Below are 14,020 nucleotides of genomic sequence, written 5' to 3' on the forward strand. Positions count from 1 at the left end.
CTCCCCTCTCTCTCTTTTATTTCTTCACTCTGGGCACAAGACTCTATCTAAACCAGAAAGCCGGACTCCGATGTTACAAGAGAGTAGAAGAGGGCTGCTATCCCACTAGGAAGGCCAGGGAGCTAGAGAGATGGCTTACAGTCAAGAAGTCTTGATGTTCTTGCAAAAGGCCTAGGTTTGGTTCTCAGCATCCAATGACATGGTCACAGCCATCTGGAATATGCATATATATACATACATGCAAGTAAACACACTACACATAAAATAATAAACCTTAAGGAGTAAAAAAAAAAAAGGATATAGACTGGTTTCCTCCTCTCTTGGTTTACACACACACACACACACACACACACACACACACACACACACACACACAAAACTGTGAGCTCTAGTCTCTGAGATCTCTCCAGTTGCACAAAAAGCCATCCATACCCATCTGCCCTGGCTCTGGACCCTGACCAAGGGTAGGAATGAAAGATGCTTCACATTTAAAAACAAACAGACAAAAAAAGTCTTTGGGTCTTCTAAACACAAGAAAACAACTTTTCAAAAATGTTCCAGAAAACCTCAAACAAACAAACAAAAAAAGATGGCTTTCAGATTGGTTTTTTGGTTTGTTTGGTTTTTTTTTCCCTCAGAAACATTAGAGAATTGTTTTCCTTTGGATTTGGGGTGGGGTCAAGAAGGGAGGGAGTTTGCCCCTGGGGATCTAAAATGTATCTTTCCCAGTAAGGGGGACAAGGCAGCAGAGATCCAAAAATACTGTCTCCCCAGCACTTGGGACACATTTGTGAGGGTGCTCAGGGGAAACACCCGGGACCTCGTCCTCTCTGATCTGGCCCAGGGGACGACCTTGCTCACTAGGAAAAAATGTTTCCCTGGGGAGAGTGAGTGTCCACTTCCTTTGTCTGTGTCCACCATGGGGATTCTAGTTCTTGACTTCAGGTTCCTTGGCTCCACCATTTTCCACCGCGAGAATGTGGAGAACGATCCAGGGCGGAAAGCAATGGGTAAGGTTGAAGGAAAGAGGGACAGGCAGGGTGCTGGGAGCCCGGGAGCACTGGGGACAGACCGGAGCACCTTTGTAACTGCTGCTGGAGACTGCCCGTGACCCCAGAGAGCTCCATTTAGGGACAGTTTACAGGCCCTTCTGGAATCCATACCCACACCCTAGTTTGCTGTTCAGTTTCTGAGGCGCTCCGGGTGCTTGTACTCAAAATCCCCTGAAAGTCACAGTCAGGAGAGCCCTAGCAGCTGCCTGAACCCTTAGTTTACAGTTGACAGAAAATAGACCCGAAAAAGACCAGAGACTTCCCCCAAGCAAGTTCACAGCAGAACACAGGCCTGGAACCCTGGCTGCCTCATGTGACATCAGAGATGCCCAGTGCTTGGTTAGGGGGTCCATGCTGCGATAGAACTCTGTCTCCTCACCATTGACGAGGAGACTATAAAAATCCTAAGTCCTGCCTCAAAGACTCACTCTGAGACAGGGTCCCAGGTAACCCAGGCTGCCCTCGAATTCAATATGTAGGAAGACCTTGAACTTCTGATGCCCCTGTCTCTGCCTCCTGAACGTTGGAGTCATAGGTGCATGGGGTAGAAGCCAAGGCCCCAAGCATGCAAGGTGAGTATTGCAGTCACATCTCCAGCCTAGCAAGGTGATACTTGAAGATAGTGCTGACATCGTCTATACCTGGTTCTTAGAATAGTATCCCATATATCACCAGTGACACTGTACTGTCAAGCCCTCCCATGGTGAACAGAGCTTAAGGCAAGAACCTCCCCGCAGCCACCGTTCCCCCAGGACACAGGACACCCTGACTCTGTGGGTACAGGTGGCCAAAGATGATTCTGGGACTAAACTCTCCAATGAGACAGTTGAGCAAGCTCAGCGAAGACGTGTACAGAGGGGCTCCTGGGAATGTGTGTGGTCCCGAAGGGTTTCAGGAGGGAGGAAGGACTAGGTGTTTCATGATGGATAAGGAGTTAGCCAGGTGAGGGGTGGGCAGAGAGAGTTGGGTGCAGGGTCTGGCAGTGAGAATATCCGATGACCCCAGAGCTGAGCAAAGGGGCAGAGAGGGTTTGTCGGGGTGAATCGGGTGACAGACAGCCGGCCCTGTAGAAGAAAGAGGTGGTGAACACAGCCCGATCACAGGTCTACCAAGACTTTATGTTCCCTTAAGACGATCAGCTGCCAGTACCTAGTGATCACCTGGCACACTGGCTCATATCTCTGAGCCTCAGTTTCCCCTTCTACTCCAAAAGTAGACTGGGCCAACATGACCTCCCATAATCCCCCCCACCCCCATCTTCCTTAAGGACAGCCAGTTCCTGGGGAGGATTTCATTTTAGGCCTGTGTCCTGCCGGGAGCCCCAAGACAAATGTCTTTCCTCTTTTGTCTTCTCTGTTAACCCTGGGTCACTTCCATCCTGTGTCAAATTTTTAGTTGTTGTTATAATTGAGCCCCCACTAGTTCTCAGTTCTGAGGACATCTTTAACCTTGGGCCAGAAGAGAGAGGGCCAGCCCTGGGAGGACGGTAGAGTGGGAAATGAGGGGTTGGGAAATGAGGGGGTGGAGACCGACGCCCCAAAGAAAAGTACAGAAAAGGTCAACACGTGCTTCCTGGCCCCAGTCACGTTGCTGGACTCCAGCATGTGGAGGCTGAGTTGAACTGAATCCAGGGAGGGAGTCCGGACAGCAGGAAGGACCCAGCTGGGCGCTTTGCATGGAGGACATTGCCATCTAGTGGTCATTCTGTCTTGAGCCCAGTGTCAACATTCCTGGAATCTGAAGCCATCTTCAGGGTCCTTCAGCCTCCTTTGCTCCCTCCCCACTAGGTCATGGACAGTTCGATGCCCCTGATTGGAGAACATGTGGAAGAGGACAAGCAGTTAATGGCTGACCTTGTTGTCTCCAAGATGAGCCAACTCCTGGTGCCAGGGGCCACGGTGCCCTCACCCCTGAGAGCTTGGGTAAGGTTCTCTTGAGAACAAAGAATAGTGACTCTGGAATGAAAGCCCCCAGGATCCAAAGGAGATAACCCCAGGCAGGCATCACGTAGAATGAGGTGGGGACAGAGGCAGACAGGGGCCCTCTCCCCTCATATCCCCTAGGAAGAAAACTCCTGTCCCATCAGCCTTTAGACAGATTGTTGGCAACATTCATCTATATGTTCCCATGTTGGACCTGAGTGGAGGTGTGTGCAAGAATACATGTACACAGATGTCCTATGTCCCCAGTGCACAGGCCAATAGAAACTATTGTGTTTCAGGCTTCTCCATCCCCCAAACCAGCAATTTCACAACACACACACACACACACACACACACACACACACACACACACACGCCCCAGCAGGGACTACCAGACCACTCTTCAAAAGTTTACCAGCTTGCCAGCCTTCTGGGAAAGCAAGTTGCAAATCTTGCCCCCAACCCCAGTCCCTCCTTATCCCACAGAAATTCATCTCTTCATAGACAGGGGAATAGTAGTTCAACTCAAGGGGCTGTTGGGAGCCGGGGGGGGGGGTTATCTGCAGCGTCCTAAAAATCTATTCTAAAAATCTATCATGAGACACACTGAAGAATTGTGCATTGTGGACTTTTTACATCAGTGATTTTTTTAAGCTTATAAAAGACTTAGCCTCCTACCAGAAATACTGTAGCCACTGGCATCCTTTCTCTTCTCTTGCTCTAGGGTCCACAGACTAAACCTGCAAAATCTCCAGGGCAAGGCCAGCTAGGACCTCTGCTAGGACAGCCCCAGCCAAGGCCACCTCCACAAGGTAAGACACAGGACAGTCACAGAAAACCACTTTTTTTTTGTTTGTTTGTTTTTTGTTTTTCAAGACAGGGTTTCTCTGTATAGCCTTGGCTGTCCTGGAACTCACTTTGTAGACCAGGCTGGCCTTGAACTCAGAAATACGCCTGCCTCTGCCTCCCAAGTGCTGGGATTAAAGGCGTGTGCCACCACGCCCGGCTGGAAAAACACTTTTATCAACGACATTGAAATGCAGTGTAGAGGACTGTGAGGTGTCTTAGGGAGAATTCCTTTTGTGCAAGCCTGAGGACATGAGTTCAAATCCCCATCACACAAGTAACAAGCTGGGCATAGGCAAACATGCCTGTAGCCACAGCACTGGAGGAAGGGAGAAACAGGCAGTTTTGGGGAACTGGCTGACCAGTCAGTCTAGCTCAAATGGTGAGCTTCAGGCTCAATAAGAGATGCTGTCCAAAGCAGTGGTTCTCAACCTGTGGGTCATAACCCTTTTACCGTTGCATATTAGATATCCTGCATATCAGACATATACGTTATGAATCATAATAATCGTAGCAGAATTACAGTTATAAAGTAGCAAGGTGGTCACTGAAACGTGCGGAACTGGACTAAGGGGTCGCAGCGTCAGGAAGGTTAAGAACCACTGGGCTAGAGTAAGGCAGGAAGCATTAGAGAAAGACACTCAGTGCCCTCTGACCTCCACGTGTACATCCAAGGGTGTGTACCTACACAGAGCAACTAAATAATAATTAAGTGCATAAAAGTGTGTCGCTGGAGACAGTGGCTCTGAACCTTCCTGATGCTGCAACCCTTTAATACAGTTCCTCGTGTTGCGGTGACTCTAAACCACAAAATTATGTTTGTTGCTATTTCCTAACTAATTTTGCTACTGTTATGAAGTGTAATGTGAAGATCTGTGTTTTCTAGTGGCCTTAGACGATCCCTGTGAAAGGGTTGACCACCACACACACACACACACACACACACACACACACACACGAGGCCCTGGTCCATGAGAACTGCTGCTCTAGACAATCCATCCTGACGCTTTATCCTTACGGTGCATGCTCCCTCCATCTGCATGATAAGGACCCTAGGAGGGATGCTGTCCTCCTGAGGTCAGGGAAGGAGTTGGAAAGGGAGACCAGAAGGACTGCTAAGTATTTAACCTGTCAGCCCCTGTGCTGAGGTCACTCCCTTCTACACTGGAATGCATCCCCCAACGGCTCTATAGAGGAAGCCTTGGGGTTTCCCTTTTCCCCAGTAGGAAGTTGAAGCTTTTCCCAGGAAGTCACAATGAGAGGATGGCTGGTTTACGAGCCTGGACCTTTGAGCCTTCTGGGAAATGTTATTTCTAGCCACTAGTGGTGCCTGAGTATACATTTGTGAGCCAAGCAGCCAGAGTGAGAAAGATCAAAGAAACTCAAAACAGTATACCCTCAGCTGCTGACATTATTCCTCAAAAGCATCCCTGCACTACTCCAGAAGAGCCACTGCTTGTCAGTGGATGGATACAGGAAAGACCACAAGAGGCCAGGGGAAAGGAGGGGTGTGTCAGGAGAATAGCTAAAGACCTCCTGGAGGAAGGGTCTCCCACGAAAGGGCTCATCAGGAGTTCCTACAAGCACCTCTCTTGCAGCAGAGGAGGGTGCTCAGCTCCACGGCTCTGAGCCAGCTGGGGCTTCAGGGAAGCTTGGCATGGGGGTGCCAAGGCAGATGATCTCCTGTGGTCGTGACAGAAGGTGTCGTCTCCATTCTGTCTTGAACTTTCTAGTCACTTCTATTAAAGCGACAGATGGCTTCCTCTTCCACAGCTCTAGAAAACACAGCTCCCTCTTCCTTCCCTCCCTTCCTTCATCCCTTTCAGCCTTCTCTCTCTCCTTCCTGTAAAAGCAACATTGTCTCAGAGCTTGCTGCCTCTGTCTGCTAACCTAGGCCTAGTCCTGGAAGCTTCTAGCCTCTGTACGATCTAGAATGTTTTTCAACCTCTGGGACTTGCTACTGAATAAATTCACCCTTTCTAGTTCTTTCTGATATCTGGCTGGCTAATTCAACTCAGCTATCTGGTTCAAACTCCTCTCCAAGCTGACTGATTCAATCTGGCTTCTCTTGCCTTCTCCTGAATTGCTCTGCTTGGCTTCATACTAACTTTGGCAATATGTTCTAATCTTCTGGTTTCTTTTCACTCTCTGGCTAGTTCTGTTATCACCTTGTTTTCTCTTCAGCCTCTCTCTGTAAAACTGTCCCTCCCTTCTCTCTTTCCCTGCTCTGCCTTGTGAGAATTGGCATACCCTGTTCTGTCAAACCTTTCTCTGATTCATCGCTTTGTCTGCCACTCAATTAGACTTCACTTTCAAACATGGGTGCTTTCTTCTGGAAACTAACTTTACCTTCATATTGGGGATTAAAGGTGTATATTAAGGGCCTGTCTGTATACCAGTCAGAGGAATTAAAGGTGTCCGGTAAGGCTAAACCACACCACAACTAGAAACAGGTTTTTCCAGTAAACAACACAATCTTGGGGTTCACAGTGTGAGCAAATAGCCTACAACATCTTCCTTCTTTTCCCCATTACTTTATTTATTTAACATTACTGTCCAGATTAACTTCCTTTCTCATATACATGCCTTTGAAATTGACTGCCCCCCACTGCCCTGTATACTCTAAATGTATACCCTGTAATCAAAATTATATTTAACCATGGACTAAAATACCAATTAGGTGGCACTTTAATTCTCAATATCTGTGATCAAATACCCTTCTCTGAATATAACAAACAAGGCCTGATGAGTCACGCCTGCAAGAAGCTGAGGTAGGAGGACTGCTGTGGATTTGAGGTTAGCCTGGGCTACCAGTGAGTGCAATGTCAGGCCAGCCTGGGCTACAGTGTGAGATTCTGTCTCAAAAGTGCGAGTGCAAGGTTGAGAAGACATCTTTGATCTCACATTTCAAAACCAAATGAAACAAACAAACAAACAAGCAAACCACCTTGTTGTGGCACTGTGCTTGTAATCCTTGAGCTGGAGAGGTGGAGACTGGGGGAATCTTTGAAGCTAGTTTGTCAACTAGCCTACTTGGAGAGTTTCAGTCTTAAAAAAAAAAATTTTTTTTTAAAGACAAAGGTTGACCTCTAACCTCCATAGGCAAGTTTGTACCCATACAGCTATCAGCTATGTGCATGAGCACACACATTCTCTCTCTCTCTCTCTCTCTCTCTCTCTCTCTCTCTCTCTCTCTCTCTCTCTCTCTCTCTCCCTCCCTCCCTCCCTCCCTCTCCCCCTCCCCTCCCCCTTCCCCTCCCTACCTCTCTCTGGCAAAGAGCAGGGGCAGAGGGTTGGCATATAGTAACATACCCAAAACTGTGTTCATTCTGGAGGCCAGAGTTAGCCTCCCCACTTATTTCAGAGTCTTTCTTCCAAAAATGTATTTTATTCTCTCTAGTGACAAGTCTTCACAGTTTGAATAACTCAGATCCCTTTACAATAAAGAACAGCAGCAGTAATTGTGTAGACAGAAACCTGCTAGCCCCACACAGGGCTTGCCCACCCATTTTCCTTCTCTATGCTACGCCCACCATCCGCCACAGGGAAAGCAGGAAGAATTTCACAAAGGGAGATTGCAGGAGTCTACCATGAGGTCAGCTTCCCCTCATAACAAAATACCCAAAACCAACTTAAAAAGAAGAGCTTTGTTTGGGCTCCTGTTTCAGAGGTCGAGTCACATGACCCAGTGTTTGGGGCCAGTGATGACACAGTACTCACAGCAGTGGAAACATGTCATAGAAGAAGAAAGTTTAATTGTGAAAACAGGGAAACAGAGAAACAAGGCTTAGGCCCCCATCTCCCTTTCAAGGTCATGTGCCCAGTGACCTACTTTCCATTAAGCCGTGGCCTTCTACTTTATCCCCAGAGTGACACAAACCTGGATGAAGCCCCTCACACATAGAGTTTTGGGGGCCTTTTAAACACAAACTAAAGCAAACCCTGTATAGTGAACAGTCATGTTCTGGAGGAGTAGATGCGTTCAGTCCAGTTCCAGTCTCACCACCTTTCAGGTTTAGCTGAGTGATAACGCCCCTGTCAAAGCTCAAGTTCCTCAGTGACAGTGAAAGAAATAACCGCTTCCAAGTTTATAGGATAACGATGACGGCCATCAGAAAGGGATCCAACCAAGGGGTGGTATCTGGAGGACTTCAGCTCTCGCTAATAAGTCACGGTTAATGATAACTACACGGCTATTAATACCTGCTGTCTTGTAAACAATTCCGATAGACTAATAGATTGTTTTTCATGGTTGTCACTAGCCACCCTTCTGACACATGTAGCCCTCCTCCCCTCTGACCTGACAATACCATACTTACAAATAGTACCAAACTCTGTATTCATTACCCTACTGAGCCCCTAGTCCTGCCCCCTCCTTCCCCTCTCTGGCCAGAATTTTTTAAAACCACTTTTGAATGGCAGCCCTTTAAAAGACAGAGAGCTAGTGTGCTCTGAGCTTCTCTCTGGCCCAGAGAAAAAGCATACTTGATAAAGAGAGATTATTTTAAGGAACATGTGGCTAAACACTATGTAAGTGAGTTGAAAAATAATCAATTTAAAACCAATTAAAGTAATTCAAGGAAACACTCAGTGAATTAACATTCAGACCAAAAATAACAAGGCTAATTTTAAAACATTTTCACCAATTTCTATAAATAACAAGATCACATTATGAACTTGTTTTGAACTTCACTTTCAAACTCAGTGAGGATGAGGTTTTCTTTTAATAAACTTCATCTTTTTAGGATCAATTAATTCTGTGCTTAGGAAAAATCATGTGTGTGTGTGTGTGTGTGTGTGTGAGAGAGAGAGAGAGAGAGAGAGAGAGAGAGAGAGAGAGAGAGAGAGAGAGAGGTGATCAAATAAAAAATACTAAGTCGTTTGCTTTGTCAAAAGCTGTAAGAAATAGACAAAGTATCTCTTGATGGATCTCAGTGGTAATATTTAATGTTATTGAACTGGGACACAGATTTTAGATGAAAGGAGAAAACAGGTGTTTTGTTTGACCTGCACTGAGTTGAGACAACAAAAATGTAGTCAACATACAAAACTCATAAAACTTTTACTTAAACATCTGGATTTTATCTTTAGACTCTCGCCCCTGCTCCTGGTCAGTTTTTAGCCTCTCTAGAAAGCACGGATGTTCTAGAACTACCCGACACATTTTCCTTCCCAGCATGCCGTGGTGATTAGTAAGAGATGTCCCCTTGGTCACAGAGGGACTTACCAATTGTCCCCAACCCTGCTCTCCCCTTTCGCATTTCACAGAGACAAGAATCCATTCACATTTTCCTTGTGTTGATTTTTTAGGAAGAGAATGAGAACAATGTCTTACACCAAGTGGGAATTGTGTCTTGGTATTTGAGATAGTAGTGTCTCACTCTAAACACAGACTGGACTGAAGCTCAATGTATAGCTAAGGCTAGCCTCCAGCTTTCCACAGTCCTCCTGCCTCAGCTTCCTAAGTGCTGGGATTACAAGTGTGAGTATGCTTGACTCTATACACCTTCCTGATTGATTACCTCTTGCTTTTTGCAATAGGATTTCATCCCTATTACATCAAATCTTTACCTGTGACTTCTTTACAGTCACATGGAGGGTTAAGATACCAGCATTTGAATGTAAGGAAACATGTTTCTATCTATTACACCATCTCAATCCCTGTCCTGACCCAATGGCCCCGTGAATCCATCCACACACTGGAGTGTGAGGCCTGCTTGTCTCATGTGCAGCTTTCTATTACATGACTCTATACATCAATGCTAAAATGAAAAACAAACACGTGCTATCTTATAAGCTGTCTTTTCTCTGTTTAGCGGTGTATACTTGGCGCATACTGTCTGTCGATGGGTCAGTTAAAGGTACCCGGCCGCACCATGTGACAACCACCCCAGACTCCATTATCTAGATGCTTTCTTGTGGCTGCTTTTGTTTTGACACATGGTCTTACGTTGCCCAGGCTGGCCTTGAATTCTCTGCGTCATCAATGAAGACTTTGAACTCCTGATCTTCTTGCCTCTGCCTTCTGAATACTGGGATTACTGGCCTGCCCCACCATGCCTAACCATGCTAAGAATCAGTAATAGGGCTTTGTGCTTACTAGACAAGTACTCTACCAACTAAACTATGTCCTCAGCCATCTAGATGTTTCTTGACGTTCCTAACCACCTCCCCTGAGATCTGGCATCTATCTTGCTTTCAGTTATAAACAACATGTTTATATAAACATGTATTAAGTGCACAGTCACATTTATTCCCAAAGCAAATTGAAATTTAACTCTTTCTTCGTCTTGTAGGGGGCCCTCGTCAGGCTCAGTCTCCTCAGCCTCCCAGATCTAGGAGTCCATCGCAACAGCGACTCTCCCCACAAGGCCAGCAGCCTGTGAGTCCCCAGTCAGGATCTCCACAGCAGCAAAGGTCACCAGGCTCTCCACAGCTCTCCCGGGCATCTGGTGGCAGTTCTCCCAACCAGGCCTCCAAGCCAAGTGCCAGCCTCAGTTCACACAACCGGCCTCCTGTGCAGGGGCGCAGCACCTCCCAGCAGGGTGAAGAGCCCCCAAAGTCGGCATCACCTCACCCCCACCTCAAGTAAGTACTTGAGAGTCTGAATGGGTACAGTGTTGGAATGTGACCAAAGATGAGCTGACTCAGGGACCCAACAAAGCCTTGCCTAGGAGTCACATAGAGGGAAGTAGACCTTCAGGGTGACAGGGACCAGCAATTTGAGAGTAAAGATTGGGGCCCATATCCTCCTGATCCCTGGGTCAGTCATCACTTGCTGTGTAACAAACAAACTCAAATTTATGCAGCTGAAAAAAAAAAACAAAAAACAGTTTTCTGGTTGATCTAATTTCCTTTCTGCTGCTGCTGTGATAAAGCATTTCAGCAAAAAACACTTTTTAGAGGGTCTGGAGGGATAGACAGCACCGGGGTAAGGGCACCCTTCCAAGCTGGGGAAGGACTGAAGGCCCAGAAGTAGGCGGGAATGTCGCAGGAAGACTCACAGAGCCAGCAGACCTGGACTCCTGGAACTCTCAGACTCTAAGCCACCAACCAAAGAACAAAGGAGGGCTGGAACGAGTCCCTCCCCACCTCCTCTCCCTGCTCCCCCCCCCCCCACACACACATAGTAGTCAGGCAGCTCAGGCTTCATGGCTGCCCTGTCTGGCCTCAGTGGGCGAGGATGTGCCTAATCTGGTAGAGACTTGATATTGGGGGTGGGGGTGAGGGAGGAGTCACCCTCTCAGAGGAGAAGGGGAGAGGGGTGGAGGAAGGGACTCGGTGAAAGAGGGACCAGGAGTAGGAGCAGCCTTTGGAATATAAACAAACAAATTAATTAATTTTTTTAAAAAAAGCATTCTTCCAGAGGACCAGAGTTCGGTTCCCAGCACCCACATGGTGGCTAACAACCATCTCTAACTCCCGTATCCAGAAGATCCGACACCCTCTCCTGGCCTCCATGAGCACTGCATGCATGTGCTGCACACAGATCCATGCATGCAAACTACACATACACATAAAATACAAATAAAAGCTTTTAAAAACAATTTCTTAAACGACGTAGGGTGGAGAGGATCTGTTTTGGCTTCCAGGTCACAGTTCATATGGCGAGAAATCAGGAAAGAAACTTGACCAGGAACTTGAAGTAGTAACTATGGAAGAATGCTATTTGCAAACGTGCTCACTGACCCATGCTTAGCTAGCTTTCTCACACAGCCCAAAACCACCTGTCCAGGGAATGATGCTACTAACAGAGGCTGGACCCTCCTGCATCTATCAACAAGCAAGGCACCTCTCCACAGACATGCCCAGGGACACCTCTGATCTGGACAAACCCTCAACTGAGACAAGGGCTCTAGAACAGGAGCTGCCTGACTTCTCAGCTAATTCTGGGAAATCTGAGGGGAAAACTGGAGTCTGGTCTATCCAACTGTGGCTGGCATGGCCCCACAAAACACAGAGCAGCCTGGGATGGAGGGACACGCATAAGCAGTGCATGCTCCCCGCTTCTTGCTAGAAGGCCTATCTAAGCCAAATACTTGTCTCTAGGAACCCCAACTTCTGTACCTAAGAAGATGAAGGGCAATACTACCCACCTTGAAAGTTCTAGGCCAACATCCTGTGTACACTGTAATTCCCGATTTCTGGTCTCACCATCTCTTAATGACCGGGCTCAGCCAGCAGGCTCCAGGGCCAGCCCCAGACTCGTTTCCTTGGGAGTTCCAGCCTTGACCATCCCAAACTTCTTGCTTTCTGTTTCAGCAAATCTCAGTCCCTGACTAACAGCCTCAGCACATCAGATACCTCCCATCGAGGGACCCCAAGTGAAGATGAGGCCAAGGCTGAGACAATCCGCAACCTGAGGAAGTCCTTCGCCAGCCTCTTCTCTGACTAGCCCTTATCCAGGCGGGAAGATGGGCGGGCGGGCAGGCAAGAAGACTTGATCACTGGAGCCTTTCTCTGGTTCCTTCCTTCTCAGCCTTGGTTCCTGACAGAAATATGCTTCCTAAAGATGCAGGAACTGGCGATCTACACCCATTCCCCCCTCCTTGACCATGACATTCCAATGCTGTCTGACTAAACGGTAGCCTTGAGAGCACCTAGGTTCCTCAACACGGGCCCTCTAGACAGACAAGGCATCACTACATCCACCATATGCCTGCTCCCCTGCCGCCAGTACCAAGTGAGATGTCTATGTGTCTTGTTTTTGCAGTCTTATTAGTATTTTGCTTGCCTTTGGGCAGAGGCCCCCTTCTAGGCCTTGACTCACCTCCATCAAATGCATACATTGTAGTCGGACCTCAGCAACACAAGAGGCAATACTTTTTAAGCGGTGTTTCTGCAAACAGAAATAGGGAAGCCCAGCGTGGGAGCCCACTACTCACCTAAAGCTAACTAATGCCATTGTTGCTGGGAGTAGGCTGACAAAGGCCCCCATCACAGCTGGCCCTCATGGTGACCTTGATGTCAGCAGAAAGAAGCTAGACTCTATGCAACAAGTGGGACCTTTCAGAACAGGACAGAGGAAAACCCACAGAGCCAACAGCAGGAATCCAGAAGAGAGAGCTTCTGTTCCCTGGGGAGAGGGACACTGGAGGATTGTGCCTGTCTGACCTCACACAGAATCTGTTCTTTTTCATCCTTAAGGCTAGATGAGAACCCAGAGAAAATAGATGGCTCCCTGACACAGGATCAGAAGACCCAGTGATGGTTCAGCATCTTACCTGCTCTGAAAAAGGAGTAGGTCACTCAATTTATAGTGGGAGATCCTTCAAAAACAGGGTATGGTTTTCTTTAGGAGCTACTGAAGCCTTTTGGAATTTCTTCCAGAAAAAGTTCCACTCCAACCTTGTTTCAACGTAGCCACAGTGACTACGATGGTTTGCTGCCGAGCTGGGCAACATGGTTCTGATTCCCTTTCCAGTGGTCTTTCCCCTGCACCGGATGGCCTCCCAGGACCACATCACCAAGCACCTGGTGCTAGAAACATTGTAGGTGCCAGAAGCAGCCTCCTGGTTCCCAGACTGACCCAGGACATCAGAACAGAGCCATGTTTTTCTCTATATACAGCCCCTGTGGCCACCTAAGGTGTGCCCTCCCTGCACTGTCTAGGGGAGGGAAGAGCTATGAACTGAAGAAGCTCCTGGTTATGCTTGAGTTCTGCATATTGTCTGGTGATCATCTGAGGCCTCCTTGGGTCTCCAGGAGCATAGAGGCAGTCACTACGGTTTCTGGGGAGTTTGTTTTTTGAAACAATCTCACTCGGCAACTCAGGCTGGCACAGAATGTATTATGTAGCCCACACAACTCTCAAACTCAGCGATTCTCCTGCTTTATCAGCATCCCAAGTGCTGAGATTACATTTACGAACCTCCACACCCAGCAAGCAATCCATCACTTTTTGGTCTTCCCAGCCCAGACATGAGTGGCAGAAGCAAAGCGTAGAGACCCTCTCCTGCCTTGGTCCACTTAGACCCCTGCATTTCTGCAGAATGCACCTTCCAGCTGATTTCCAGCAGGGATCAGCTTAGTATCAAAAGTGGTAGCTTTGCCACTGGCTGCTAGAGATCCAGTTAGCCCTCAAGGTCATCTTCTTTCTCTTTACCTCTCTTCTCTTCTCTTCTCTTCTCTTCTCTTCTCTTCTCTTCTCTTCTCTTCTCTTCTCTTCTCTTCTCTTCTCTTCTCTCCTCTCCTCTTCTC

At 47.6% G+C, this 14,020-nt stretch overlaps 1 protein-coding gene across 1 annotated transcript in view; it reads left to right on the forward strand.

Moving 5' to 3' along the window:
• The window catches only part of Syn3 (synapsin III), a 430,935-nt gene extending 417,030 nt beyond the window's left edge, over nt 1–13,905 (forward strand). Inside the window, exons 11-14 of the mRNA XM_021204345.2 lie at nt 2,840–2,974; nt 3,699–3,786; nt 10,117–10,408; nt 12,083–13,905. Of these exons, the coding sequence (XP_021060004.1) occupies nt 2,840–2,974; nt 3,699–3,786; nt 10,117–10,408; nt 12,083–12,215 (648 nt within the window). The 3' untranslated portion in view covers nt 12,216–13,905. The remainder of the gene's footprint in view (nt 1–2,839; nt 2,975–3,698; nt 3,787–10,116; nt 10,409–12,082) is intronic.
• The last annotated feature ends 115 nt before the right edge of the window (nt 13,906–14,020 follow it).

Source organism: Mus pahari, chromosome 9 (assembly GCF_900095145.1).
Source record: "Mus pahari chromosome 9, PAHARI_EIJ_v1.1, whole genome shotgun sequence".
NCBI lineage: Eukaryota > Metazoa > Chordata > Mammalia > Rodentia > Muridae > Mus > Mus pahari.